Source organism: Selaginella moellendorffii, unplaced genomic scaffold (genome assembly GCF_000143415.4).
Source record: "Selaginella moellendorffii unplaced genomic scaffold, v1.0 SELMOscaffold_4, whole genome shotgun sequence".
Taxonomy (NCBI): Eukaryota; Viridiplantae; Streptophyta; class Lycopodiopsida; order Selaginellales; family Selaginellaceae; genus Selaginella; species Selaginella moellendorffii.
In genome coordinates, this window is record NW_003314265.1 from 3,500,021 (window position 1) to 3,524,793 (window position 24,773).

The following is a 24,773-nucleotide window of genomic DNA, read 5'->3' on the forward strand; positions in this document are numbered from 1 at the left end:
GGGGGGAGAGCGATGAATATCGAGGCGAGCGCGCCCAAGCTGGACGTGAATCAGCGCCTGCCGCTGCGGCACTACTACAGGATCGCCGATAATCTGCTGCGCCAGGTATGCTGGTAGGGTTCGTCTGATCGGGCAGTAAGGGATCGATTGGATTTGGTTCTTTCTAGGCGAGAATCTATAGGAGCGAGAAGAATGTGCTCGAGCTCTACATCCTCCTGCTGAGATTCACAAGGTTTGCGCCTCCTCTTGATTCTTTTTAAAGGCTCGCTTTACGCATACTCCAGATGTCATTGGTTTCAGCTTGGTGATCGACACGATCCCAGCTCACAATGAGTACAAGCGCTTTTCGGATTCACAGAAGGCTCTTCTCCGGCAGGTACTGAGCGATTGCTTCTTGCAGCTTCTGCTGCTGCTTTGCTTTTTTGTTGAGGCGACTCTATGCGAAGTTGAATTCTTTTTTCTTTGCAGAGGGTGTTGGAAGCGCTGGCCGAGCTGGAAAGCTTGAAGCCTCTTGTCAAGAAAGCTTTGGAAGCTCCTTTCCCGGTGAAGGTACGACTGTGCGTAGTTCTGAGAGTTTGATTTTTCTACGAGCTTTATGTGCAGAGAAATGCGTCTCTTGAGTACAATAAGTACGATCCCAATCCTGCAAAGAATAGATGGCAAACCAGTCTCCAGACTAACTGGCAAAACACATGGCAAGGGTAAGCTAAGCAAATGTATTGGCGATCTTCCAAGCTTTGAATTTTCAGAACTGTGAGGCCAAGAGATGAGACGCTCTCTAGGCATTCTTATTTTACGTTGCCGAGCAGCAGGAAACCGATGCTTGAGCAACCTGTCAAAGTAAGCATTTAGTAAATTCGAGGTCACGACGCTGAATCATTCTTATCTGTTTCTACTAGGTGACGTACCCAAGCTATATTGATGTATCGCATATCGAGATCCCAAGGTCTGTAGCTTTCGGTCGGCACCGTTCTTGTATACTGATATTTTTTCATTCTTTTTGCAAAGTTTTGACCAGAACTCCATCTCTGTGTCTTCGTCAGAACCAACAGCCTTACCACCTCAGTACAATCTTGTTAATCAGCTCGCTCCTCCTCCCGTTCCGGTTCCTGTACAAAACGTTCAATGCTTGCCGCCCACTACAGTGGCTGATCCAAGACCAGGGTCTCCCAAGGTTTCCAATGAAAAGGGACCAAAGCACTTATACGTTGTGAGTATTCTTTCTACCTTTTCATTTTTAGTGTGTGGACTAAACCATATCTTTGCAGTCTCCGACTATGATGGAAGAGTTCCTTGCACTAGCTCGTCACAATACGCAAAAGAATTTGGAAACCTGCGGAGTCCTGGCCGGTTTTCTTGTAAGGTCTCCAATTTTTCTTTGTGGTGGCTAACTTGAACCCGTAACTTTGCAGGAAAAGGGTATGTTTTCTGTGACAACTCTGATTATCCCGAAGCAGGAAGCGACGTCAGATTCGGTATGCCTTCACGATTTTGTGGGCTACTCGTTTAGAGTTTTTCTTGACAGTGCCAAACGGTCAACGAGGAGGAACTATTCGAAGTTCAAGACAAACGGAATCTATTCCAGCTTGGATGGATACACGTAAGTGCGCCTGAGATTAGAATGCACGATCGTAACCATGTTTCATTTCGCAGACGCATCCAACACAAACGTGTTTTATGTCGTCAATAGATCTTCACACGCACTACTCCTACCAGGTACTAGACACTCGCGTTTTCGGGCTGCTCATCGCAAGCTCTTTTGCGCAGGTAATGCTGCAGGAGGCAATTGCGATCGTCATGGCTCCCACCGACGAAGAAAGGTCTCGTTTTTCCTCTCGTTTGTTCTACCAGTTTCTTACCTTCCTTCGCGTCCAGGTCCTTCGGCATTTTTCGGCTGTCCGAGCCTGGCGGCATGGAAGCTATCCAGCAGTGCGACCAACGAGGATTTCATCCACACGACGAGCCGGCCAACGGCGGCTCCATATACGATCACTGTTCCCATGTCTACATGAATCCCAGCTTAAGATTCGATATAGTCGACTTGAGGTAACATCTAATTCTTTTCTTTTCGCTGAAAGTCATCCATGCTAGAATATGAACACTTTGGACATTCCTACTATGTTAGAATATGAACACTTTGGACATTCCTACCATGTTAGAATATGAGCACTTTGATCTCACATATTAAGTCATGTAAAACTCTAGTGGATGCGAAGAAACTACATTGCTCTCTTGCGGACTCGCCCCCAAGCGTCTTTGTTTCTAACCTCCTCATCCAAATGTATGGAAGGTGCGGCGGCATCGATCACGCTCGGCGCGTGTTTGATGCCATTGACGCCAAGGACATCTTCTCGTGGAACTTGATGCTCTCGGCATATGCCGGAAACGGGTATATTCGCGAGGCCAAGCTGGTGTTCGATTCCATGCCAGACCGTGATCTTGTCTCCTGGACTAGCATTCTCACCGCGTTTCTCAAGTTTTCAAGAATGGATGATGCGAAAATGGTGTTTGATGCTATGCCCGAACAGGGAATCATTTCACTGACCACTATGCTTGCGGCATATACCCGAATAGGGGATCTTGACGGGGCATTAAGAATATATTTCCAGATGCCTTTCACGGACTCTTTCTCTAGCACAGCAATCATCGCAGTTCTTGGGAGATATGGAAACGTGAAGGAAGCAAGAGATATATTTTATCTCATGCTTCACAGGGACATCGCGACCTGGAACGCAATGCTATCTGCATATGCCGATAACGGGCATTTGGACGAATCCGTGAGAATCCTTACCGCTATGCCGCTGCAAGATCTCGTATCCTGGAACTCGATGCTCTCGGCGCTAGCGCGGAACGACCGCCTCAAATCGGCAATCGCGCTCTTTGACGCCATGCCCGAGAGAAATCTCGTGACGGGCAACGTCATGCTCGGAGCGCTGGGCGAGGCCGGGTGGATCGATCACGCGCTCGCCCTCTTCCGTGGAATGGATGCGCGAAACCTGATTACCTACAACACGCTACTCAATGCGTACGCACGCCGCGGGAGTGCCGAGAGAGCGCGCGAGCTCTTTGAGCGGATGCCCGAGCGGGATCTTGGCACGTGGACGGCAGTGATCGCCGCCAGTGGGCATGTGGACGAGGCCAGGCGGGTGTTCGAATCCGCCCCCCAGCGCGATCTCATCTTGTGGAACTCGCTCCTCTCGGCAATCGCGCAGGAAGAGCGTCTGGATGACGCGCAGAGGCTCTTTGATTCCATGGAGGAGAGGGACATTGTGTCATGGAACGCGATGCTCTCGGCGATTGCGCAAAATGGGGGCTACGATCGCGCCAGGGAGTTCTTCGAGGACACGATGCCCTGTCACAACGTGATCTCGTTTAATGCAATGCTCACGGCGGCGCGGGGGATCGAAGAAACGAAATCTCTCTTTGATCGAATGAAAGCCCACAATCTTTTCTCCTGGAATGCGCTCCTAGCGGCAAGTGCCCAAGAAGGGAACTTTCAAGAGGCGAAGGGATTGTTCTATATAATGCCCAGCAAAGATCTCGCGTCGTGGACCACCGTGCTCTCGGCAATGATCCAGGCATCGCAAATCGCCCAAGCCCAAGACCTCTTTGAGAAGATTCCCGGACCGCGCGATCGCGTCGCGTGGACAATGATGCTCGCAGCATATGCCGGGACTGGGCATCTTGACAAGGCCGTGGAACTCTTCCACGCAATGCCTGACGTGGACGTTGTCGCATGGACAGCCATGCTGACTGGGTTTTCCCAAAACAGCGACCTGGCAAGCGCGGTCGCGTTGTTCCACTCAATGCCAGGAAGAGAAATGGTGGCGTGGAATGCCATGCTGTGCGCATATGCCCGGAATGGGCACCTGGCGTCCGCCACGCGGACGTTCCACGCGATGCCAGCTCGGAACGTGGTCTCGTGGAACGCCATGCTGGCGGCACATTCTTCCAGCGTGGAGCTTCTTGAGCCCTATTTCATGGGAATGGTGATGGAGAGCGCCGGGGCGGACGAGACGACGTTCGCATGCGTGCTGGCGGCGCACGCCCACGGCGGAAATCTCCAATCGGCTGTGCGATGCTTGCGCGCGATGAGCGTGGATCACGGCTGGAGGCCCAAGAAGCAGCAGTATGGATGCGTGATCGGAGTGCTCGGCCGCGCCGGGTACCTGGCGGATGCCAGGGATTTGATGGAGAGCATGCCTTTGGAGCCGGATCTCCACGACTGGGTGGGATTGCTGGGTGCGTGCCGGATCCATGGCAACAAGGAGCTCGCCGCTAGCATCGCACAGAATGCCGTGCGCTTGGGACCAGGTACTACGTCGCCTTACGTTTTGTTGTCTAGCATTTAGCAAAGCCTACTATTTGCTTGTTGGTTAGCACTGCTTTGGATTCTTTCTTTTTTTTCTGCTTTCTTGAGAAGCTCTGGCAAATGGCACAGGGTGGACCTCGCGTTTTACGTGCTCGTGTACAACTAGGCGAGAGCTCGTACCCGAATTGTCCATCCAGTGTTTGTAAGTTTCTTCGTGTTTTCTGGGATCTCACGAAACGCAAGGTTCTGCAGCTTGAATGCGCTTCTTGCGCGCTGGTTGTCTTCGTTCTTAGTTCGCTTGTGGCTTTGTCTGCGAGCTCACCTCTCACGCAGCCGCAGACCTGCGGAAGCGATCCTCGAACTTTGGAGCTGACACAATCGAGAAAAGTCGACAACACGGGCATAGCGGTCTCTGCTAGAAAACAGGGTGGTACCTCATATCCGTAAAACTGTACGTAAGGTTTCCCTCGTTGTTTCTGGATTGGTTCTGTTTCTTTGCTTTTCTTTTTTCTTGCTAGCTAGCATCATTTTCTCGGAGCTCTCGCTTTCTACGATGCGCAAAACTTGTAATGGTTTGTGTTTTGCTGGGTCAATTGCCTGGTAACCGTTTTTATTTCTCAGAATTGCAAACGTGGCTCGTAAGAGCTAGTGTTTCAAGCGTTGGAAAATCTGCAAACAGGTTTCTTACGAGTTATTATTAGAAGAAAAGCGCATTTTCTAATCTAGACAGGAAATATACATTCTAAGGCATTTCATCGTAAATATATATCAGGGCATTGCTGCAGTAGGAATTGCGCGACAATGAAAATCATGTTCTTCATTGTTGTTAACTGTTGCTCCTTGGTGTTGTTCTCGCAGCAGCATCCTTTGCCTTCGAGACTGCCGATTGATCGCGCCGTGATAAACATTGACAACTCTTCGTCTGTGCGAGCTTCTCCCGATGTGCTTGGCAAGGAGGTAGCAAAATTTATGGTTTCACGGACACTGATTCTTCCTTTTACTGTCCCTCAGAAAGAACATGCTGGAAACGTCCTTGTGCAATTCCAGAGGGCCTCTGGAGCGAGCGACCAGGACTGGATCGGTGTCTTCTCGCCACCAGTATTCAAGTATAATCTTCACACTGAAAAGAGTTTTCTTCTACTTTGGATTTGATCGCTCGCAGCTCCTCCGTCTGCGTGGTCAAGACAAGAATACCCGCTTGGGGACCTTACATCTGCAGCGCTCCCATCAAGGTACTACTACTTCTTGGTGTCATTCATTAGACGTAATACCTTTCGGTTTTGTCCTTTCAGTTTCAGTACGCAAACCAGTCGCAAGACTACGTGAGCAGCGGCAGTGGACAGCTCACGTTCCGTCTCATCAACCAGCGCGCAAACTTTTCTTTTGATTTGTTCTCCGGCTTTGCGGAGGTAAGATGATCGCAGCTCTCTATCTAACATCTGTAACTTCTCCGACTGAGCAGCCGGTGCTGATCGCCGTGTCTAACGTGGTCACCTTTGACAACTTGAAGATGCCTTTGTACCCGAGGCTAGCTCAGGGAAGGGCTTGGAACGAGGTAAATTGTCATCGCTCGATCCTGTTATATCAAACAAAGAAGCTCAGGATCTCACAGATGACTGTGACTTGGACGAGCAATTACCTTCCCAGCGAGGCAGCTCCATTTAACACGGCAGGCGTACGATGACAAGTATTCCTTTGTTGCTCATCCGGCCACCACGCTGTCAGTGAGTCGTGGAGATAGGTATGTTGGGTTAGCTATGGATTTTTTAATTTTTTTTTAACCGACAGTTGTTTTGAAGGAGCGCCGGCATCCACTATCGGATGGCGAGACCCTGGGCAGAGCCATACTGGGATTATGACGGACTTATGGCCAACCACAAGGTAAGTTTATCACATGCATCGAGTTTAACATTCTTGTGTTTTCTTTTTTCGCTGCAGGGATAGCTTCCAAGTGCTGCAGGATGCCTCGTTTGTCATGAGCCCAAAGATGTACTTTCATTCACCCCCATTTCCTGGCCAAGAATCCTTGCAACGAGTTGTGATATTCGGTGATATGGGCACGGTACAAGTTTTTTGTTTTCTCTTTCTTCCTTTTTTTTTTCGTAAAAAACTCTTTACAAAACCAACTTGTGCGAATTCAAGAGCACCAGCGAGATGGATCGAGAATGTACTTCGATTTGGAGCCGGGGTCTTTGAACACAACTGACACACTTAACAACGAAATAAACGACATCGACATTATCTTCCACATTGGCGACATATCCTACGCAACTGGATATCTCTCCGAGTGGGATCAGTTCACGGAGCAGATTGAGAATTTGTCTTCCAAAGTTCCTTACATAACAGCCAGGTATTTTACAATCTTCTTTCTCTTTTGTCGATCTAAAGTTTGCTCAAATCAATGGAAACCATGAGCGAGATTGGCCAAACACTGGCTCTTTCTACAACAGCACCGACTCGGGAGGCGAGTGTGGTGTTGTTTCACCAACCGTGTTCAACATGCCCGTGCAAAACAGGGACAAATTCTGGTTTGTAGTTCTAAAGTCGAGAGAAAGCTAGCTGATTCACAGTTTTGTTGTTTTTTTCCTTGCAAGGTATAAAACCGACTATGGTCTCTTCCACTTCTGCATCGCCGACTCGGAGCACGACTGGCGCGACGGCACGGAGCAGTACGAGTTCCTCGAGAATTGCTTCCGGAGCGCGGACAGGCAGAAGCAGCCGTGGCTGGTATTCATCTCTCACCGCGTCCTCGGCTACTCGTCGTGCTACCACCACCGGCGAGAGGGACAGCTTGGAGAAGCTGTGGCAAAAGTACAAGGTGGACCTCGCCTTCTACGGCCACATCCACAACTACGAGCGCACCTATCCAGTCTATAACGTGAGTGCTTTCGTGTTTTTGCCCATAGCTGGATCTTCTCTCATACTTGGCGCTTCTCCATCGTGCAGCAAGTTCCTGCCAGTGACGAGAAAGATTTCTACTCGGGGACTTTCAACGGGACGATTCACGTAGTTGCGGGAGGCGGCGGGTTTTGGCTGAGCCAGTTCCCGGAGAGCAAGCCATCGTGGAGCTTGAATCAGGACTGCGACTTTGGCTACACCAAGCTCACCTCGTTCAATCGCTCGTCGCTGCTGTTCGAGTACAAGAAGAGCCGCGATGGCGAAGTCTATGACCAGTTTTGGATCCACAGGGAGTACAAGGACGTCCTGGGCTGCGACTCTCTCAGCATGTTTTGCCCCCTGGTTACCTCCGCCGAGAACTATCCAGCATAGCGATCACGATCATCCAGTGACCATCTTCACGATCTTCCTGACTGACAACCAAACTTTTTGTGCTCTGCCAAAAAAAATAAAAAATTCTTTTTGAAACTGGATTTGGGTTCGAGACTCCTGTGATGCGAGGCTAACTTTCGTAACTGTTTGATTTTCTTTTTCCCGGGAAGAGGGGAAAAAAAAGCGAAGGGCGATGAGGATTGTTCCAAATCGATCCGCTGGGGAGGAGAAGCTCACCTCTCCCTCGGCCGTGACCGAGAAGCGCCTGATGAGCATGAAGAAGACAGACTTGATTCGATGGCTCCAGCAACACAAGGTGGAATTGCCTCCAAAGGTAGCGTAAATCTCTCCCTCGCTCTTGTCCTCCTCTTCTTTTTTTCTAGAATCCACTCCAAGCTTTCAAATCCTTCCTCTTTCGTCAAGCAGTGAGATTCAATCGATGTATGATCCCACATTGCCATGTCTAACTTGCAGAACCAGCTCAAGGAGTACTATCTGGGCATGGCTCTGCAAAAACACGCAGAGCTCGGAGGAGGCCACCGGCATGTCCAAGTCGCCACCGAGAAGCCAGCTCCCGAGAGGAAAAGGGTAAGAAGAGAAAATCTTGACACATTTGTTTGCATAACGAATGAAACTTGTAGAGAGGGAGGCCGAGGCGAAGATCCAAGTCGCCTCATCCTTCCCGGTCCTCCCACCTAAGCCGGTTGCGATCCTATCTCCCGGGGAGGCCGCTGTCGGGATTTCTAGGCGTGGGGCTCAGCAGGAGAAAGGTGCTGAGATTCATCTTTGTGGCCGCGATTGTGTTTGGCGTGCTTGGCTACGCGTACCAGGTGAGGAGATTCCAAAGGAGGAGGAAATGGTGCTGGCAAAGATGACTATATTGTTTGATGTTCTGAAACAAGATTGATTAGAAAAGATATTTTAGATCTTAATTGTTATATAGGGAGATTAGACAACATGAGGTCGACCAAACATAAACAACAGTGTATGAGACCATGTCAAAGTCATTGAAGAGTGTGGACTCCATGCAATTAAGGCAGCCAAATTTGACAGTGATATGGTCAGGGGAGAAGAGTTTTCCTCAAAATTGCCATGCAAACGTACACAAGACAAAACAAAACTGTAGGCTCACTTCACTGAAATTCTCCCTTGCGTGTTGTATGGTAGCATCCCAATTGCTCAGTATAAAAGCCCATCCCCTCACCACAATTTTCATTCATCATTCTTCCAGTTTCATTCATCCATCCTCATATCATTTTGATCTCGTCCCAATTGTTCCAGAGCTTATCGAGCTTGCTTTGAGAATCCTCGTTCCAGAGAGCTCGAGTTTTAGATCCATGGCCATGGCGCGCGCTTCGTCAATCCTGCTTCTGAGCACCGTGATCATCGCATTCTTGGCCAGCGCAGTGGTCTCCGACCCAGATCCACTCCAAGACTTTTGCGTCGCGGATCTCACCGCATCACCGGGCGTCAATGGCTTCCCATGCAGGAACGCGTCCAGCGTCACGGTGGAGGACTTCATCTACAGAGAAATGGTGAATCCGGCCAACATCACCGCCATGAATCGCGCGGGCGCAGTGTTTGGAACCGTGCTGAGGTTCCCCGGGATCAACACCCTTGGCCTCTCCATGGCCAGGCTCGACTTGCTACCCGAGGGGATTATCGCGCCACACACCCATCCCAGGGCCACGGAGATGGTGTACGTCGAGGAGGGGAGCGTTTACGCCGCCATTGTCACCGCGGACAACCGCTTGTTTGCACAGGTGCTGACCAGAGGCGAGGTGATGGTAATTCCGCGTGGATTGATCCACTGGCAGATGAATGTCGGCAGGAACAACGCCAAGATCATTGCTGCGCTCAACTCTCAGCTCGCGGGGACGCAATTTGTAGGGAGGTCCATGTTTGGATCGAGCCCCCAGGTGCCCGACGAGGTGCTCGAAAAGACCTTTTTTATCGACAACACTACCATCAATCAGGTCCGATCCGTGTTTGCTTGATTTAATCTTCTTTGACCTTCCAAACTGAATGCACATTCAAATTCAACATTGAAACGTTTTGTTTCTCCTTTTTAATTATTTTTTTCTATCTCAAAATTATTTAAAATAACAAAAATAAATTATATAACAAAACTTTGCTCATAAAATTCATATCCAAAAACTTTTAATTGGTTCGAGTTTTTTTCAATATTAATGTTTATTACCCTTAAAAACGTTTTTTAAAGTGTTCCTACAAGAAATGAATTTTCTCTTTTTTATTAGAATTAATGATACTATAGATATTTTGATATAACAATTTTTTTTATAAGTTAGAATGGTTTGAAAGGATAAATTATATGCTATTAATTATTTTTATTATTTAGTTTAAAATTATATTGCACTAGTATTTATTTGTATTCTAAATAGATGAACTATTCCTATTTGAAAAAATCATTCTAAGCCACAATAATTTTTATTTGTTATTAATTGTAGAACACTGAAACACAAGTATGTAAGGGAGAACAAGAAATTTCAAACCCCAGTGCATTCTATTGATCTCAGCAAGATCAAATAATCTATCTTCAAATTATCTAGCTTGGACTTGTTGAGCTTTGCAGTCAAAGAAAAGTTGTTACAAATAAAATGCTTTAATCCATGGTATGACATTTACGTCACATGGCATTGATTAAATCTATTTGTAACAATGTTGGCTAAAGGTGGAGGAGTGCAAGATCATTTGAGCACATCCATCAGTCAATTTAGATTTACAAACATAAACATAATTTGGTTTTGGGCATGGTAAAATGTGAATTGTTTAAACATATATGTTTAACTCATAAAATAAATGTTGAACACACCAATTTTTTTAAAGGTATATATATATATTTGCATGTATTACAATTTTCTACAATTGTAGTCAAGTTAATTTTGTCTCTTCTTGGTTCGCATTATAACTTTGAACTCGGCTATAAAACTCCTTGGTAAGTATAAAGAACTAGTCTCCCAAGCACCACTCCATTCCATCTCATTCATTCAATCAAAGCCTGTGTGATCAGTTCTATCCCTATCGTAGCTAAACAATATGGCTGTATCCAAAATTATATTCTTCGTGTTCTTCACTCCGCATTGGAGACCTAAGCGCCACGAGCATCAATGGCTTCCCATGCAGGAACGCGTCGCTGGACGACTTCATCTCTCGTGAACTCCTCCAACACCACAAACATGGATCGCTCTGGCGCGATCTTCCTTTCGCACATCCGGGCCTCAATACTTTGCATCGCTAGGCTCGATTTCCTTCCCGAGGGGATCATCCCCTCCACAGACCCATCCCAGAGCCTCGGAGATGGTACGTCGAGGAGGGGAGCGTCTACGCCGCCATTGTCACCGCGGACAACCGTTGTTCGCTCGTGTGATGAAGTGGTGATGAACAGGGACGAGGTGATGGTGATCCCGCGTGGATGGATCCACTGGCAGATAAATGTCGGCCGGACAAATGCCAAGACCATCGCCACTCTCAACTCGGCGAGGTCCATGTTTGGGTTGCGGCCGGCAGTTCCTGACGAGGTGCTCGAGAAGACTTCCTTCTTGGACGCGGTTGCGACCGATCAAGTCCGATCCAACTCTGTACGAGCCAACAATGATTATTTCTTTCAGTTATTCTTTTTTCAAAAACAATAAGAGATTGATTTTTTCTCGCGAAAAAGTAAAGTGTGAAGAGACTTGGAAACGAAACTTTTCATTCCTCAGCTATAGGAAATACTGAACCAATTCGATTTCTTCCATACCTGTAGCACTTCACGTTTACACCATAGGATCCCAGAACCAAATGATTGTCTTCGTCACCACAGAAGAAGCAAAGAGTATAGAGCGCTAGCTCAAACTCGGGACTCACTCCAATGAAAGAGCTTGACGCTGGCTTGCGAGCACCATTCCAAGTGAACTGGACTGTGACAAGCTGGGTATGCGAGTCAGGCTGCACAATTCCAAAAAAAAAGAAAGATGGAGATGATTGTTAAAACAAGAACACTCCAGAGCCATTTTCTACCTCGTCACCACCACGCCTCCTTGGTAGTATATAGCCTTGATAATCCAGGCTCCCCTTTGCTTCTTCAATGTAGAACTACAATGAGAGTTAAAAAAGCCATCACGACCGTCACGGAGTTGAGAAGAACAACGCATACCTGGATCCAGTTGTGGAGGCCGGAGACTTCTTCATCGTTGTTCTCCCGGTCCTTGATCTCTCCCACAAAAACGTGCTCAAACGCCGAAGAGGAGTCTCTCGTGTTATCTCGCCTGTAGAGATCGAACCATAGCCGCTGGAGCATCCGCTTGAACTCCTCCCAGTTGTCCGACTGGATGGCCCGGCTTGCAACCAGGTACTTGAACAGGTACTGGATTGGAGCCGTCCTGCTTATCTCTTCCACGAAAGCTATCTGTTCTTGCTCTTCCCTCGACGAGAACTCCTCTGCAACATCCTGATCTGCGTGATAGTTGTCCAGCAGCGCGTAGAACCTGGCGTAAGTTGGCCTTTTGAAAACGTCCTGGCTGACAAATCTGAAGAGCTCGTTGGAAGCCATATCCTCCTTGCTGTAGACTCTCTTCCCATCCCCGCAGTCGATCTCGTAGTCACGGCCAGGAACAAGGCGGTCGATGTCGAGATCCCAAAGCCGGCTGCAAGCAACGCGGTAGTCACTAAGTTCCTCGTCCGTTGGTTCGAGGTTTATAGACGAAGAGTCTACACCTTCGGAATAGTCCTGATCGCTTGCATTCCTCTTGAAAGCTTGCTTGTATTCATCTGGTGCCTGGAAACGAAAAGAAGAGAAGAGCACTCGCTAGATCTATGTAGTCTAAAGATAAATCTCACCTGCTGATGCTTGTGCTTATCCCACCTGGATCTCGGTTGCTCCTCTTCCTCCTTTCTCGAATCTGCCTCGTTTGACTGCGAATTGTCCGCATTTTGGTTTCCAGCGGCAAAATCTTGCACTGCTTCAATGCCAATGTTGATAAGTCCCTTGAGAAGTCCTTCCATAGCTCCCTCTTCTGATGATACCCTGGAAGACATGCTATCACGTCGCCTTACTTCAACATAAATGTCGCTCACGCGTTGCCCAACGCGTTCGGATATTCCACTTGAGAACGCATGGTTTCCTGTGATTGCAAAAGCTCATTAAATAGCAAACTACCGACACACAGTGGAACTTGCCTGCTTGAAAATCGTTCCTTGAACTTCTGGTGTAATAAAACGTCTCCAAGCCTGGAAGGAAGCTTTTAGCAAGATTGGATGTAATCAAAACATAAACATTTAATAAGTACATTAGCTTTGTTTGAGGATACACTTGCTTCATACCTTATCCAGGCCGCCGTCTATAGTATAGATACAATGTGGCATCCACTTTGCTCCACTGATTCTCGGTCAAGTTCTTCAACAGACTTTTATAGACAAAAGGGAAGAATCACAAACCATTGGGGTTGCAGAATGATATGCCAGAAACGTTGTTATCCTAGTCCAGTATCACCCAGAGGCGATGGTTTCGTAAGTAGACCAGAAACCACACATCAGGTTCGGGTATGATTGCTAAATTTCCCACCCAAGTGCGTGCGGCTCATTGGCGAACATCCCAGTTCATGTCAACAGTCATCTTCTTGCCAAAATCACAAAATAAATGGAAGAAAAAGAATCAGAAACAATCATTCAGAAGAAAATGATCCGTATGCGAGTCCCCGCCGCTTCTGGAAATTAAAAAAATGAGAGAAATTTTCTTCTACTACCTTTCGTTGTTGGCCGCGTATCGGTATCTCTAAAGCAGTTGTGGCCGATTGGGCCTAAGGCTTGCTTCTTAGACGATAAAGCTCCCTGGCCAGGAACCCTAAATCAATCTCTTATTGTTTTGGAAAAGAATATCGAAAACAAAGAACAAGAAAATGTAGGATCACAAGAAGTTGGATCGGACTTGATCAATTGCAGCCGCGTCCAAGAAGAAAGTCTTCTCGAGCACCTCGTCAGGGACCGCCGGCCGCGACCCAAACATGGACCTCGCCACAAACTGGATTCCCGGGAACTGGGAGTTGAGTGTGGCGATGATCTTGGCGTTCGTCCGGCCGACATTCATCTGCCAGTGGATCAATCCGCGCGGGATCACCATCACCTCGCCCCTGCTCATCACACGAGCGAACAAGCGGTTGTCCGCGGTGACAATGGCGGCGTAGACGCTCCCCTCCTCGACGTACACCATCTCCGAGGCTCTGGGATGGGTGTGTGGAGGGATGATCCCCTCGGGAAGGAAATCGAGCCTGGCGATGGAGAGTCCCAGAGTGTTGAGGCCCGGAAATCTCAGTGCTGTTCCAAAGGTCGCGCCAGCGCGATCAATGTTTGTGGTGTTGGAGGAGTTCACGAGCCCGCTGTAGATGAAGTCGTCCACCGTGACGAGCGACGCGTTCCTGCATGGGAAGCCATTGATGCTCGGCCTGGCGCTTAGATCTCCAATGCAAAAGTCTTGAAGTGGATCTGGGTCAGATGAAACCAGGGAAACGGCCAAGAATGTGAAGAGCACGAAGATTATGGATTTAGATACAGCCATGGCTACGATAGACACACAAGCTCTTGTATTGCTTTGATCGAATGAATGAGATGGAATGGATTGGTGCTGGGGAGATTTGTGGGATTATATATGCCAAGGAATACGGTGTTGCTTTTCGCGTGTGGCACTCCTAGGGAGAATTTGAAAGCCGAGTAAGTACAAGCCTACAATGTTGAATAGCAAAATCAATGTGTATTTTGTTTCTTCTGGTTGCCAAAGTTCGATGGAAGGTTCGTTGGTCGTCACGTCTGACCAATTTTACTATTTTAAAATCCAAGACAATTAATTAACAAAAGTTTTAATTAGGAATATATTCTAGGATATTTCTCAATCTATCGTACCAAAGAATTTTTAAAAAACAAAACAGAATCTATACAAACATCATTCAATAAGACATAACTATGACAAATAATATCTGATAGTATATGGGTGGATCGTTTATTTAATCATGCACATTTTAATTTTTTTTTTAATTGCACATGAAATTATTATATAGCAATTTAAACATAATTGTAACAATACAAAATCTCTAGGAGCCAAGAAAACCATAAAAAAATCAATCACTAATCACTCACAACAAGATTTTATAATGCTTTATATTTCCATAAATTGTGGATTAAATTGAATCATGCAAAAAAGAGGACATGACATTGCTGCACATGTGGATGATGTGTTTGTGCACCTGTGCACCCATGAGTGTGGGATGTCCCATATAAATATTATAATACAAGTCATATGTCACATGTCACAGTTTGTCAAGGATGGATCCCACAAAGAACTTCATGCTGATGTCTAAGATCATAAACTTGGGGAGATCTGTAAGGTAGCTCGGGATTTCACTTGTGAGCCAATTGCCAATGATGTCAAGCTTTGTGAGATTACCATAGCATACTGTCAACCAAGGACCTAAGTAGTGTAGTCTTAAGGCCGAGCAAGAGCTCAGTGAGGTTGGAGAGATTACTGATGCTGGTTGGGATCTCACCAAAGAGGGAATTGTTCACAAAGTCAAGGATCTAGAGTGAGCACCCACACTCACTCTAGATCCTTGACCTTCTGAACAATTAAGCCTCAAGGCTAGGCACTAGAATGTGGCTGGACAAAAGATTGCTGCTCAAATCCAGTTGCCACAATGCTGTTAGGGAGAAAATTAATGGAAGGATGTGGCTGGAGAGGCGAACAAGCTCCTCTAAACAATGATCTTGCCTAGTATATAGTTGCTAGTCAAGACTCAATAAGAAATTTGTGGAGAGGTTGAGCTTCTTGAGCTGCCCACCTAGCAATGTATCCTCCTTGTTAGAGAATTTGAGGCATATTAAGAATTCATACATCCTTGAAAAAGAAAAACCATATCTAAACATGTTTTTGGGAGTCATTAAAAAATTGAAGCACATATATATTTTAAATTCATATATCTTATAGTGTAATTCAATGTTTTGGCACAACCTCCACCCAAAGTACGTGTGGTGTACCTCACAGAGTGATTCATAATTTTTAATAACAGATATAATAAGCAATATATAAATTAGTATTTTTTAATAATGTATAAATAAAAAATATTCATAAAAATTAAGAATTCACAAAAAAAAACATTTAAATATAAATAATGCAATATTACATATATTCAAAAAATTAAGTGAGGAAGTATTAAAAAAATGGTGCAAAAGAACGCTAATGGAGTTCCTGAACAAATTGTTGTACCGAAACTAATGTCTGAAATGTTAGTCCCAAGAAAATAACATAAGTTAATAAAAATAACATAAGAAAAAAGATCACATTTAGATAAATGACATAATAATAAATAATATGTTAATAGGCCATTTCTTTTGGGTGAGCTGGCTTGGCTATAGCTGTTCTAATTAGCATCTAGAGCTTTCTTGGTGAAGAGGGAGAGAGCAACACCAGCTAGAGCTTTCCAAAGTACAACAATGGGAAAATTGGATAGAATTAAAGCACCAAGTGAGAGTACTATTGATACCTCCTCTGACGCTGCTCATGGCAAAATCCAGCCCCAGCTGCTGCCCGCTAGGGATCTATCCCCGCAATGCTGCAGCGATCTTCCTCCCGTATAGATTAATCTTTCCCCCCTCTTTGCTACCTGGAATCACGCATCGCGAGAAAGAGCACAAGCACGAGGAAGTCATACCCGTACATCATGGCCAGAAGAACTCAACAGGAACTCGTGGCGCATGAAAAAGGCTGGTTCGCTCGTCAAGTTCTTCGTACTGATAAGCGCACAGAGTTTCCATGCAGCCATAAAGTGATAAATGGCTAGGAGACTAGCTGGAAAAGAGCTAGCATGACAATGGCTCAAGGCGATGACAACGCGGCCTAAGTGTCAATCTATAGGCAGCCAAGAAAGACTGTGTCAGCTCCCCCACGCTGAGAGACATTGCCACGCACTACTCTCCACTGGGAGTGGAGCTTTTTTGCTGCTGCTGCAACGCAGAGGTCGGTGGTGAAAGGATTTTTATATATGCCTAATTACAAGGATTTACAGTAAAGGTCCGCACAAGAAAACAGAGAATATCTGCTCTATCATACAACCCAGCTGAGAAATCCACAAAGATTTTCATTCGCCAACTAGCTAGAGTTTTGAGGATTACTATATTCAACTATTATATTGTAATTTTTATGCTTGTTGGATATCGGGAGTAACGAGTGTCCATAGAAAATGCTGATTTCTGGTCTTTGTGTGTTGGAAGATTCATCTTTCCTGTATAGAAATAGAAGAGAAATAATTAAGATCTATATTAATTAATGAAACTAATAATAATTCCAGGCGCTTATAATTTAGTTTATCTAGGTAAATAAATTTAATATCATAACGGAACATAGTATAAGTTTCCATTTAAACGGTGCTAGAGCGGAAGAAAGAGAAACAGGGGGGCAAATCTGGCAATTCTAACGAGGATCTGGTGCAGAAGGAGCCAGGCCATGGGATCGATCTGTCGGGCGTTGATGAGCTCAAACAAGCTAATATCCAGGAGGCACGCCTGGATCAACGACACCTGTGTGCTAGTAGAATGGCTGGCAGCAAGAAATGCAGGCCATTCGAGGAGAGATCCAAGGCCTCGTCACAAAGATTTGGAGTCTATTTGTCCTTTCTCTCTTTTATATGTCTCGGATGCCATGCAAGATTGAGTTCTTGCAAGGTCGCGTGGATGGTTTGATACAGGAAAGAGACAATGTTGCTGCTCGCTTGCTGGACCTGGCAGCTCGCGCTCATCGAAATGATCACGCCCAGGTTGGCATAAAAAATGTGATGGATTCTGTGTATCAAGACTTTCAATCCAGGACGGCATTTGTGAGGAGGAGCCTACAGTGGTGGATGATTTAAAACTCCAGCAAGCAGCAGCGGCTTCGGTGCTGGAGAAGCTCGTTGCCGAGAATGGCAAGCTAACTTCAAAGGCCTGCGAGAAAAGTCTCTTGTTCTTTTTTCTTCGATTCTGTAGGTAAGTTGTTTTTCGTGTCATGCTTTCTGTTTTCTTTTGCAGTTGAACGACCAAAGCTTGGTTATCAGTCAGCTGACAAATGGCCACAGTGTCGGGTCAATCGGATTGGCTCCGGCTGCTCGGAAGATGAAGAGCACATCCCCAGAAGATGAAGTTGACGTGCAGACCACCACCACCGCTCGAAAAGGGATGGAGCAAGTGGCTGTGGATGACAATTACAACAATGTGCGGAAAAATATCCGCCTTCCACTTTTCCTGCTATTACTGCTGCTGCTTCCCCTCCACCATTCACCACCCCCTTGATGACACTGCCATGGCCTGATTCGTCTTTAAGTTCCCTCGTGTTTCATCGTTATCAGTCACACCCACTTGCCGGAGAAGAAAAACAGGGTGATGAAGGAGACGGGAGAAAGGAGGAGGCCTTCCATGGCCGCAGTTCCATTCTCTGATGCTCTATTGATGGGAGCTCCAATCCGAGTCATATCCATGGTTGCCCGGTTTGTCAGCGGGGCTGATCTGGTGAAAAAGACATAGTAGCAACAAGGAAGAAGAAGCAAGCTTTGGAAGTTTAGTTGGAATGGAGAGCTCGGGGGTCTCGGGTTTTTAAGGATGGTTGGCACGGCATTGTCAAGGCAGTCCTTTCTACATCGATGGAGAAAAGGTGGGACGCTCTCCGGGTTTTGAAAATCAAGTGTCGAGGCTTTTTCTATGTGCCGCATTTTCTTCGCGGGAGAGACCAATCCTCTCGCTGCTCGTTTTCCAGAAAGACAATTGGACGGTGTAGAGCGGGCGGATGATCTTTCAAGGATGATCTCACAGGGTGGGGTCATGCACTGCCTCAGCGGTGATCTCATGGATTCCGGAGGAGCTGACAGCTGATTACAGAAAGTGGAATTTTAAGTAGATCACTCTTCTCTTGCCTCGAAGAGTTAAACTAATCCCCTCCCTCTCTCTCTCTCACTCTCTCTCTCTCTCTCTCTCTCTCTCTCTCTCCCCCTCCCCCTCTCTCTCTCTCTCTGTGTATTTTTTTTCAGGATTGTGTACTACTGGCTCACAGAAGACCACGCAAGATAGCTTTTCTGCGGCGAGAAGGAGAGGGGATATCAACATGTCAGTGTAAGCCCGCTCTCTTTCTTACCAAATGCATTTAGTTTCTTCCTTTTATGTGTTTTCTACGTTCTAGTGATATCTATACGCTTATTTTACGTTTCCCTGTACATGACATACGGCCTGATACTTTGACTTGTCCTGCCTCTCCTGCCTATAAAGCAGAAATGCAGTTCGAGCAAAGCCTTGCATGAGTGTGTGAAGTTGAGGGTTAAGAGTAAAAGAGGCTAGCCATGGGAGTTTTGAGCGCGAGCAGTACAGTAGACAAGCGTCCATATCTGGGAGGTGTTAAGGTGCTGGTGGATGGTGGTATGGGTATCGTCCCGGATATTTATATCCAGCCCGAGCACCAGCGCTTGTGCAAGTCCAAAGTTTGCCCCGACACACAAGACATTCCAGTGATCGACCTCCGGGAACTCAGCAACAGCGGCAACAGGCCCAAGGCCATCGCGGCTATCGGACAAGCCTGCCAAAAGTGGGGATTTTTCCAGGTTTGGATCTTTCTTCCAAGGCTTGTTTTTTCTTGCTGTCTGCGATCTAAAGTTTTGTATGTTTCTTCCAGCTAGGATATACATGTGTTGTTTTCAGTCCGCCGATCTAACTCTTCCTCCAAAATCACCTTTTGTCTGTTTCTCAGGTGACAAATCACGGAGTCCCGGTGGCGACGACGGAGAAGATGAAAGAAGTGGCCTATGAGTTCTTTGAATTGCCGGTGGAGGAGAAGATGGTGTATCACGCCACCAGCATGTCTTCCAAGATGACAATGTACGGGACGAGCTTTAATCCTTACGAGGACAAAACCTTCGACTGGCGCGACTACCTCCGGCACTCCTGCAATCCTCTCTCGGAAGAAAACGTCTCGTCGTGGCCGGCGAATCCTCCCTCCTACAGGCAAGCCACTCACTCCACCCACACTTTCCTCCGTTTTGCTTCTCTCCATTTCTACAAAAGCTCCAAGGCTTACTCTGTTTCTCTCTGCACATCCAGGGAGACTGCAGTTAACTACAGCGAGGCAGTGGGCTCTCTCTGCAAGTCACTATTGCGGGCTCTCTCGGAAAGCCTCGGCCTCTCTCCCGAGTTCCTGGACGCGGCATTCGGCACACCAAACGAGCGCTTCCTCCTGCTCAATTACTATCCGCCTTGTCCCGATCCGGCGCTGGCTCTCGGCCTGAGCAGCCATTCGGACGTGGGAGGGATCACAATTCTGCTCCAGGACGCAACCTCGGGTCTCCAAGTGCTCAACGAGGGTCAATGGATTCCTGTCAAGCCACTCCCCGGTGCCTTCGTTGTAAACGTGGGAGACCAGCTACAGGTAAAATGATTTTCAAGTCCTTCCCTGTGTCCGAGAGAATCAAGCATAAGATACAGGGACAGAAGTGCAAAAAAGAGAGATCTGGTTTTATTCTTCGGCTCGCACTCATGTCATTCTTTATCTTTTTTATCCCCCTTGGGCAGGTTTTGAGCAACGGGAAGTACAAGAGCGTCGAGCACCGGGTGGTGCTCAACTCGGAGTGCCCCAGGCTTTCCATCGCGCTCTTCTACAACCCGTCGTTCAATACGGTGGTGTCGCCGGTGGAGGAGCTGCTGGACGAGAGCCACCCGCCACTCTACAAGGAGTTTACCTTCTCCGACTATAAGAAGCGCTTCTACGCCAAGCTCGACGGCAAGGCGTGCATCCGCAGCGTCCAGACGACCGTGGAAGCCAGCAGCTAAAAACCTCTCTCGACCTTTCCTTTTGTTTCGCCATAGCTCGCTCGATATAGACAAATCTTAACAGGAAACTCACCGACCAACAGGATCAACAGGTATATATAGGTAGCCAATGGCACACAAGCACAAAAAAAAAAATACTAGTATACGCGGAAAAGGTTGGAAAAAGCTAGTTTTTAATTTCTGCCGTAAAAGAAAAGCCTAGCATATCAGACATGTGTCGAATCTGGTTCCCAAACTGCCTAGCAGCTCTCCTTTAAAAAGAAGGGGAAACCCTTAAAAAAGTCAAGGGTACACGTCAGCACCATTCCCCAATGCCACGTCATCCACGAGCTGGCGTGGCGGACACGTGATTGCGCGCACTTGCACTTGTCCAGTCCAGCTTATAGCTGCAAGAAAGGAACAAAATCTTCTTTCACGAAAGAAAAAGCGAGATTTTTGTACCTCCGCGTCACGTGAAAATTTACACGCGGCCCGATACTAGCAAGATTCATGACGACTACGAATCACGGCTGGTTTAACTCGAAAAGAGCTTCCAGGGCGAGAAGGTACTCGTCGCCACCACCGCCACCGCCACCGCCACCGCCACCGCCACCGCCAAAGCCACCACTGCTCATCCTCTCCAAATCCCCGCACTGGGATCCACTTCCGCCAACCAAGTTATGGAGGCTCGGGCACGGCGATACCGTCGGCGGGTGAGCGGCTGGAAGGACTTGCGCTGGAGCGCTCGTAGTACCCGGCACAGGGGCGACCGCCAATTTGCCGGATGATCGCTTGCTCGTTTGCTGCGTCCGTGCCTTTCGGACGGTGGCCTGAGCGGTGGGCCTCGCCGTCCTCTTCACCAGCCGGGTGGAGCTCGCGCTCGCGTCCGGCCTTAAAGCACCACTGTTCTTGTCCACTGCTGCTCCCTCCGTCATAATCGATGGCGGTGCTGCGGATACTGTCCATCCTCCTAATGTCGGTCCTGCTGTCGGTGCCCCTGGCGATAGCGATGACGCCGTTGCTTTTCTTGCTGTTGCTGTTGCTGTAGCCGCTGTTGATGCTAACTCGGCTCTAACCACACCACCATTTGTCGGTCTTGTTGGTGATAAGTGCTGAGCACCACTTTGCTGTTGTTCCATCACGGACGCCGCTGTTCTGAATTGTCTAACACTGCCGGTAGCGCTTCCTGGCGGCTGTCTAGAAGGAGCATTCTTCCCTGTCACCGTCGGAGCTGGAGGACGGGCGCCTCTCACCCCACCTAGATTTCTAGCCACACTGCTCGTTGAGCCTGACGTTGTGTAGTACCTGACTTTGGGAACTCGCTTCGCGAGGCCCAGAGCATAGTCGGACATGGTCGCTGTTCCCACTGCCGGCGGCTTCGCGAAGCTTGAGGCGAATGGTGGAAACTGCGGCGGTACTAAAGGTGGTGGCAGTGGTCGTGTCACTGTTGCTGCTACTACTGTTGGCCGAAGAAGTGGCGCTGCTGTTACTCTTCTTGCATGAGTTGCTTGAGGTGGTCTTGGTCTCTGGATCTTCGCAACCGGCGGTAAGAGAGCCAACTCGGGCGTCTTATTCGATTTTCGCATCGTCAGCCACTGAGCTTCCTTGTCGGAAGCGTCGCAGTGAGTCGACCAGTAAGCACAGGGTGCTAATGTGTCGCAAACAAAGCAGTGGCACTAGAACAAAGAAGAAAAAAAAAAAGAAAAAAGAAAAATGGATTGATGATCTATAAGTGTCGAGTTCGTCCAGGAAAAAAGTTTAATCCGGCACTTACTTGTTCACAGAAGTCTATGTGTGGCGTAGCACTGAAAGGAAAACGCACGCAAAGATGTCGAGCGTGAGGAAAATCCCTGCATGCCACCTACAAAGCCCATTCCTTCCTTTAGAACAAAACAATCGATGAAAAAACAAGAACACAAGAACAGCGAAGAAAAACTCTAGATCATCGTGAACTTACCGGTCCAGTTTCTCCAGTGACCACCAATTCGTCCCCATCCACATCCACCGCCTGGAATAGCCTGGAGTTGGAAGTGCTAGCCACGATACAGCACTCGAAATCATCCTCGACCAGCGCCTCGATCTTCCGCGGAGGCCGCCTGGAGGAGGAGCGCCGGGTTGCCGCCGTGCACTGCGACTTCTCGATAATAATCACATCGTCGTCGTCATCGTCATCGGGAGCGATGCGCTTCATCGGCAGGAGAAAATCGTCATTCTCATCCGACGAGCTGAGCTCCACAACGCTGCCGAGCTCCATCGTCTCTCATCTCATCCTCTCTGCCCTAAAGCTATAAACCCTAAAAATCTCCTCTCCAAGGGCTAAAGGCCGCCATGGTTCGAATCCCGTCCGGAAATGCCGCCGCCGCTAAGCTTGCCCGACTCGATCAGGCACTGCGGCCATGCTAGGGATCTCTCGCTGGGCCGCGAGCTCCACGCTCGGATCCTCCGCGATGGCGCTCTCCACTCCAATGTCTTCCTCGCCAATCTCCTCGTCGAGATGTATGGCCGCTGCGGCGCTGTGGAGGAGGCGGCGGCGCTCTTCTCCGCCACCGCTGCCAAGAACTCCTTCAGCTGGAATCTCATGATCGCGGCCCTGATCCGCAATGGCCAGCTCCAGCGCGCGCGCGATCTCTTCCACCAGATGCCGCAGCAAGATGCCGTGGCCGGGAATTCCCTGATCAAGGCATACGCCGATCGGGGGGAGATCCAAGAGGCAGAGTCGCTGTGCTTGGCGATGCCCAGGAGGGATCTAGTGTCGAGCAACACGATGCTCCGGGCGTACTCCACCGGCGGGGATTTCGATCGCGCCAGAGAGTTTTTCGATGCCATGGCCGATCGGGACGCGGTGTCTTGGAATGTGATGATCCAGGCGTGCGTCACTGCCGGAGATCTCGAGCAAGCGATTGATCTCTTCAATCGATGCCCGGCCCCGGATATCGTCTCTAGAACCGCGATGATCCAAGCGTTTGCCCAGGACGGAGACCTTGATAGCGCCAAAAGAATGTTTGATTCCATGCCAGAGATCAACATAATCTCCTGGAACACGATTCTCACTGCGATTTCCCAGCGCGGCCAGATCGAGAGGGCAAGGAAAGTGTTCGATCAGATCCCACATCCAGATCTAGTTTCCTGGAATTGCATGCTTGGAGCGTATGCCCAAGCCGGGCATCTGGATCTCGCGCTAGAGCTCTTCTCGCGAATGCCACTGACGAGCTTGATTTCCTGGAACACAATGATCTCCGGATTTAGCCACAGCGGCAACCACCGCGCCGCGATGTCGATCTTCCACAAGATGCCCGCCCGCGACACAGTCTCCTGGAATCTGGCAATCGCGGCGCTTGCCCAGGCCGGGAATCTTCACGAGGCCGCCAAGATCTTCAAGAAAATGCCGCAGCGTGACATCGTCTCCTGGAACACGATCCTCCAGGCGCAAGCGTCGGATGGAGCGGTCGAGCAAGCGCGATTGATCTTCGACGCCATGCCCGAGCACGATTCCCTCTCCTGGAACGCGATCCTGGGCTCGTACACCTGCGCGGGGCAAATCGCCCGCGCGGAAGAGATCTTCGCGAGAATGCCGGCCAAGAACCTCGCATCGATGAGCGCCATGGTGTCCGCGCACGCCATGGCTGGAAACCTCGATCACGCGCTAGTGCTCCTGGACGCCATGCCCGAGTGGAACTCGGTCTCGTGGAACGCGATGATCGCCGCGGCGTCGTCCGATGTGGAGCTGGCCGGCTGGCTCTTCGATCGGACGGCGGAGAAGGACGTGGTGACGTGGACGGCCATGGTCGCGGCTTATGCCGGGAGCGGGCATCTGGAGGACGCGAGGAGGGCCTTCTGGAGGATGGACTGCGAGCGCGACGTGGTGGCGTGGACGGCCCTGATCCACGGCGAGGCCATCAACGGCGGCCTGGTAACGGCCAGGATGGTTCTTGATCGAATGCAATGTCCCAATGCGGTGTCCTGGAATGGGGTCATTCAAGCGTTTGCCCAGAACGGGAATCTCCGCGAGGCGCTGGAAATCCTCCGCGAGATGTGTGCCGAGGGATTGGCGCCGGATGGCGTGAGCTTCATCGGCGCGCTGGCGGCGTGCAGCTACATCGGCCTCGTCCAGGGCGCCAAGCGCTGCCTGTGCTCGATGATCGTGGATTTCGGCGTGATTCCGGGCGTGGCGCACTACCACTGCGTGTTGGACGCGCTGGGGCGGGCAGGGAAGCTCGGCGACGCGGAGGAGCTGCTCAGGGGGATGCCTCATTCTCCCAACGACGCTACCTGGACGAGCCTGCTGGGATCTTCCAAGATCCATTGCGATCCGGCGCGGGCGGCCGAGGCGGCCAGGAAGCTGGATCCGACGAACGCAGCCCCATATCTAATGCTTGCAAGATGAAGA

The 24,773-nt window shown here is 48.8% G+C and overlaps 8 protein-coding genes and 1 pseudogene across 8 annotated transcripts; 6 read left to right on the forward strand and 3 right to left on the reverse strand.

Annotated features, from left to right (window-relative positions):
- On the forward strand, nucleotides 1–2,153 carry LOC9654087 (AMSH-like ubiquitin thioesterase 2). Its single transcript, XM_002964183.2, has 15 exons — nucleotides 1–105; nucleotides 168–232; nucleotides 301–376; nucleotides 469–549; nucleotides 604–701; nucleotides 750–840; nucleotides 900–946; nucleotides 1,009–1,210; nucleotides 1,269–1,358; nucleotides 1,413–1,475; nucleotides 1,526–1,600; nucleotides 1,654–1,716; nucleotides 1,768–1,820; nucleotides 1,876–2,046; nucleotides 2,126–2,153. The coding sequence occupies exons 1-15, from the start codon at nucleotides 13–15 to the stop codon at nucleotides 2,130–2,132; spliced, it is 1,275 nt and encodes a 424-aa protein (XP_002964229.2). The 5' UTR covers nucleotides 1–12; the 3' UTR covers nucleotides 2,133–2,153.
- Nucleotides 2,142–4,999, forward strand: LOC112344456 (pentatricopeptide repeat-containing protein At4g02750-like). Its single transcript, XM_024669273.1, has 3 exons — nucleotides 2,142–4,314; nucleotides 4,442–4,514; nucleotides 4,565–4,999. The coding sequence occupies exons 1-3, from the start codon at nucleotides 2,163–2,165 to the stop codon at nucleotides 4,683–4,685; spliced, it is 2,346 nt and encodes a 781-aa protein (XP_024525041.1). The 5' UTR covers nucleotides 2,142–2,162; the 3' UTR covers nucleotides 4,686–4,999.
- Nucleotides 4,882–7,639, forward strand: LOC9654088 (annotated as a pseudogene).
- Nucleotides 7,640–8,925: 1,286 nt separating this feature from the next.
- Nucleotides 8,926–9,579, forward strand: LOC9654090 (germin-like protein subfamily T member 2). The gene has a single exon (XM_002964186.1). The coding sequence runs from the start codon at nucleotides 8,926–8,928 to the stop codon at nucleotides 9,577–9,579; it is 654 nt and encodes a 217-aa protein (XP_002964232.1).
- A 1,682-nt stretch (nucleotides 9,580–11,261) lies between these two features.
- LOC9654091 (poly(U)-specific endoribonuclease-B) lies at nucleotides 11,262–12,807 on the reverse strand. The gene is made up of 5 exons (XM_002964577.2): nucleotides 12,761–12,807; nucleotides 12,422–12,705; nucleotides 11,739–12,359; nucleotides 11,603–11,677; nucleotides 11,262–11,530 (listed from the first exon to the last, which is right to left on the reverse strand). Exons 2-5 carry the CDS (start codon nucleotides 12,617–12,619, stop codon nucleotides 11,294–11,296), a joined length of 1,131 nt encoding a protein of 376 aa, XP_002964623.2. The 5' UTR covers nucleotides 12,620–12,705; nucleotides 12,761–12,807; the 3' UTR covers nucleotides 11,262–11,293.
- Nucleotides 12,655–14,135, reverse strand: LOC9654863 (germin-like protein subfamily T member 2). Its single transcript, XM_002964578.2, has 2 exons — nucleotides 13,509–14,135; nucleotides 12,655–12,705 (listed from the first exon to the last, which is right to left on the reverse strand). The coding sequence occupies exons 1-2, from the start codon at nucleotides 14,133–14,135 to the stop codon at nucleotides 12,655–12,657; spliced, it is 678 nt and encodes a 225-aa protein (XP_002964624.2).
- A 4,482-nt stretch (nucleotides 14,136–18,617) lies between these two features.
- On the forward strand, nucleotides 18,618–20,584 carry LOC9654092 (protein DMR6-LIKE OXYGENASE 2). The gene is made up of 4 exons (XM_024669392.1): nucleotides 18,618–19,185; nucleotides 19,332–19,585; nucleotides 19,682–20,006; nucleotides 20,150–20,584. The coding sequence occupies exons 1-4, from the start codon at nucleotides 18,928–18,930 to the stop codon at nucleotides 20,405–20,407; spliced, it is 1,095 nt and encodes a 364-aa protein (XP_024525160.1). The 5' UTR covers nucleotides 18,618–18,927; the 3' UTR covers nucleotides 20,408–20,584.
- A 210-nt stretch (nucleotides 20,585–20,794) lies between these two features.
- Nucleotides 20,795–22,694, reverse strand: LOC9654093 (translation initiation factor IF-2). Its single transcript, XM_002964579.2, has 3 exons — nucleotides 22,344–22,694; nucleotides 22,161–22,247; nucleotides 20,795–22,062 (listed from the first exon to the last, which is right to left on the reverse strand). The coding sequence occupies exons 1-3, from the start codon at nucleotides 22,638–22,640 to the stop codon at nucleotides 20,911–20,913; spliced, it is 1,536 nt and encodes a 511-aa protein (XP_002964625.1). The 5' UTR covers nucleotides 22,641–22,694; the 3' UTR covers nucleotides 20,795–20,910.
- Nucleotides 22,695–22,714: 20 nt separating this feature from the next.
- Nucleotides 22,715–24,770, forward strand: LOC112344395 (pentatricopeptide repeat-containing protein At4g02750-like). The gene is made up of 3 exons (XM_024669044.1): nucleotides 22,715–22,771; nucleotides 22,995–23,831; nucleotides 23,943–24,770. Exons 1-3 carry the CDS (start codon nucleotides 22,715–22,717, stop codon nucleotides 24,768–24,770), a joined length of 1,722 nt encoding a protein of 573 aa, XP_024524812.1.
- The last annotated feature ends 3 nt before the right edge of the window (nucleotides 24,771–24,773 follow it).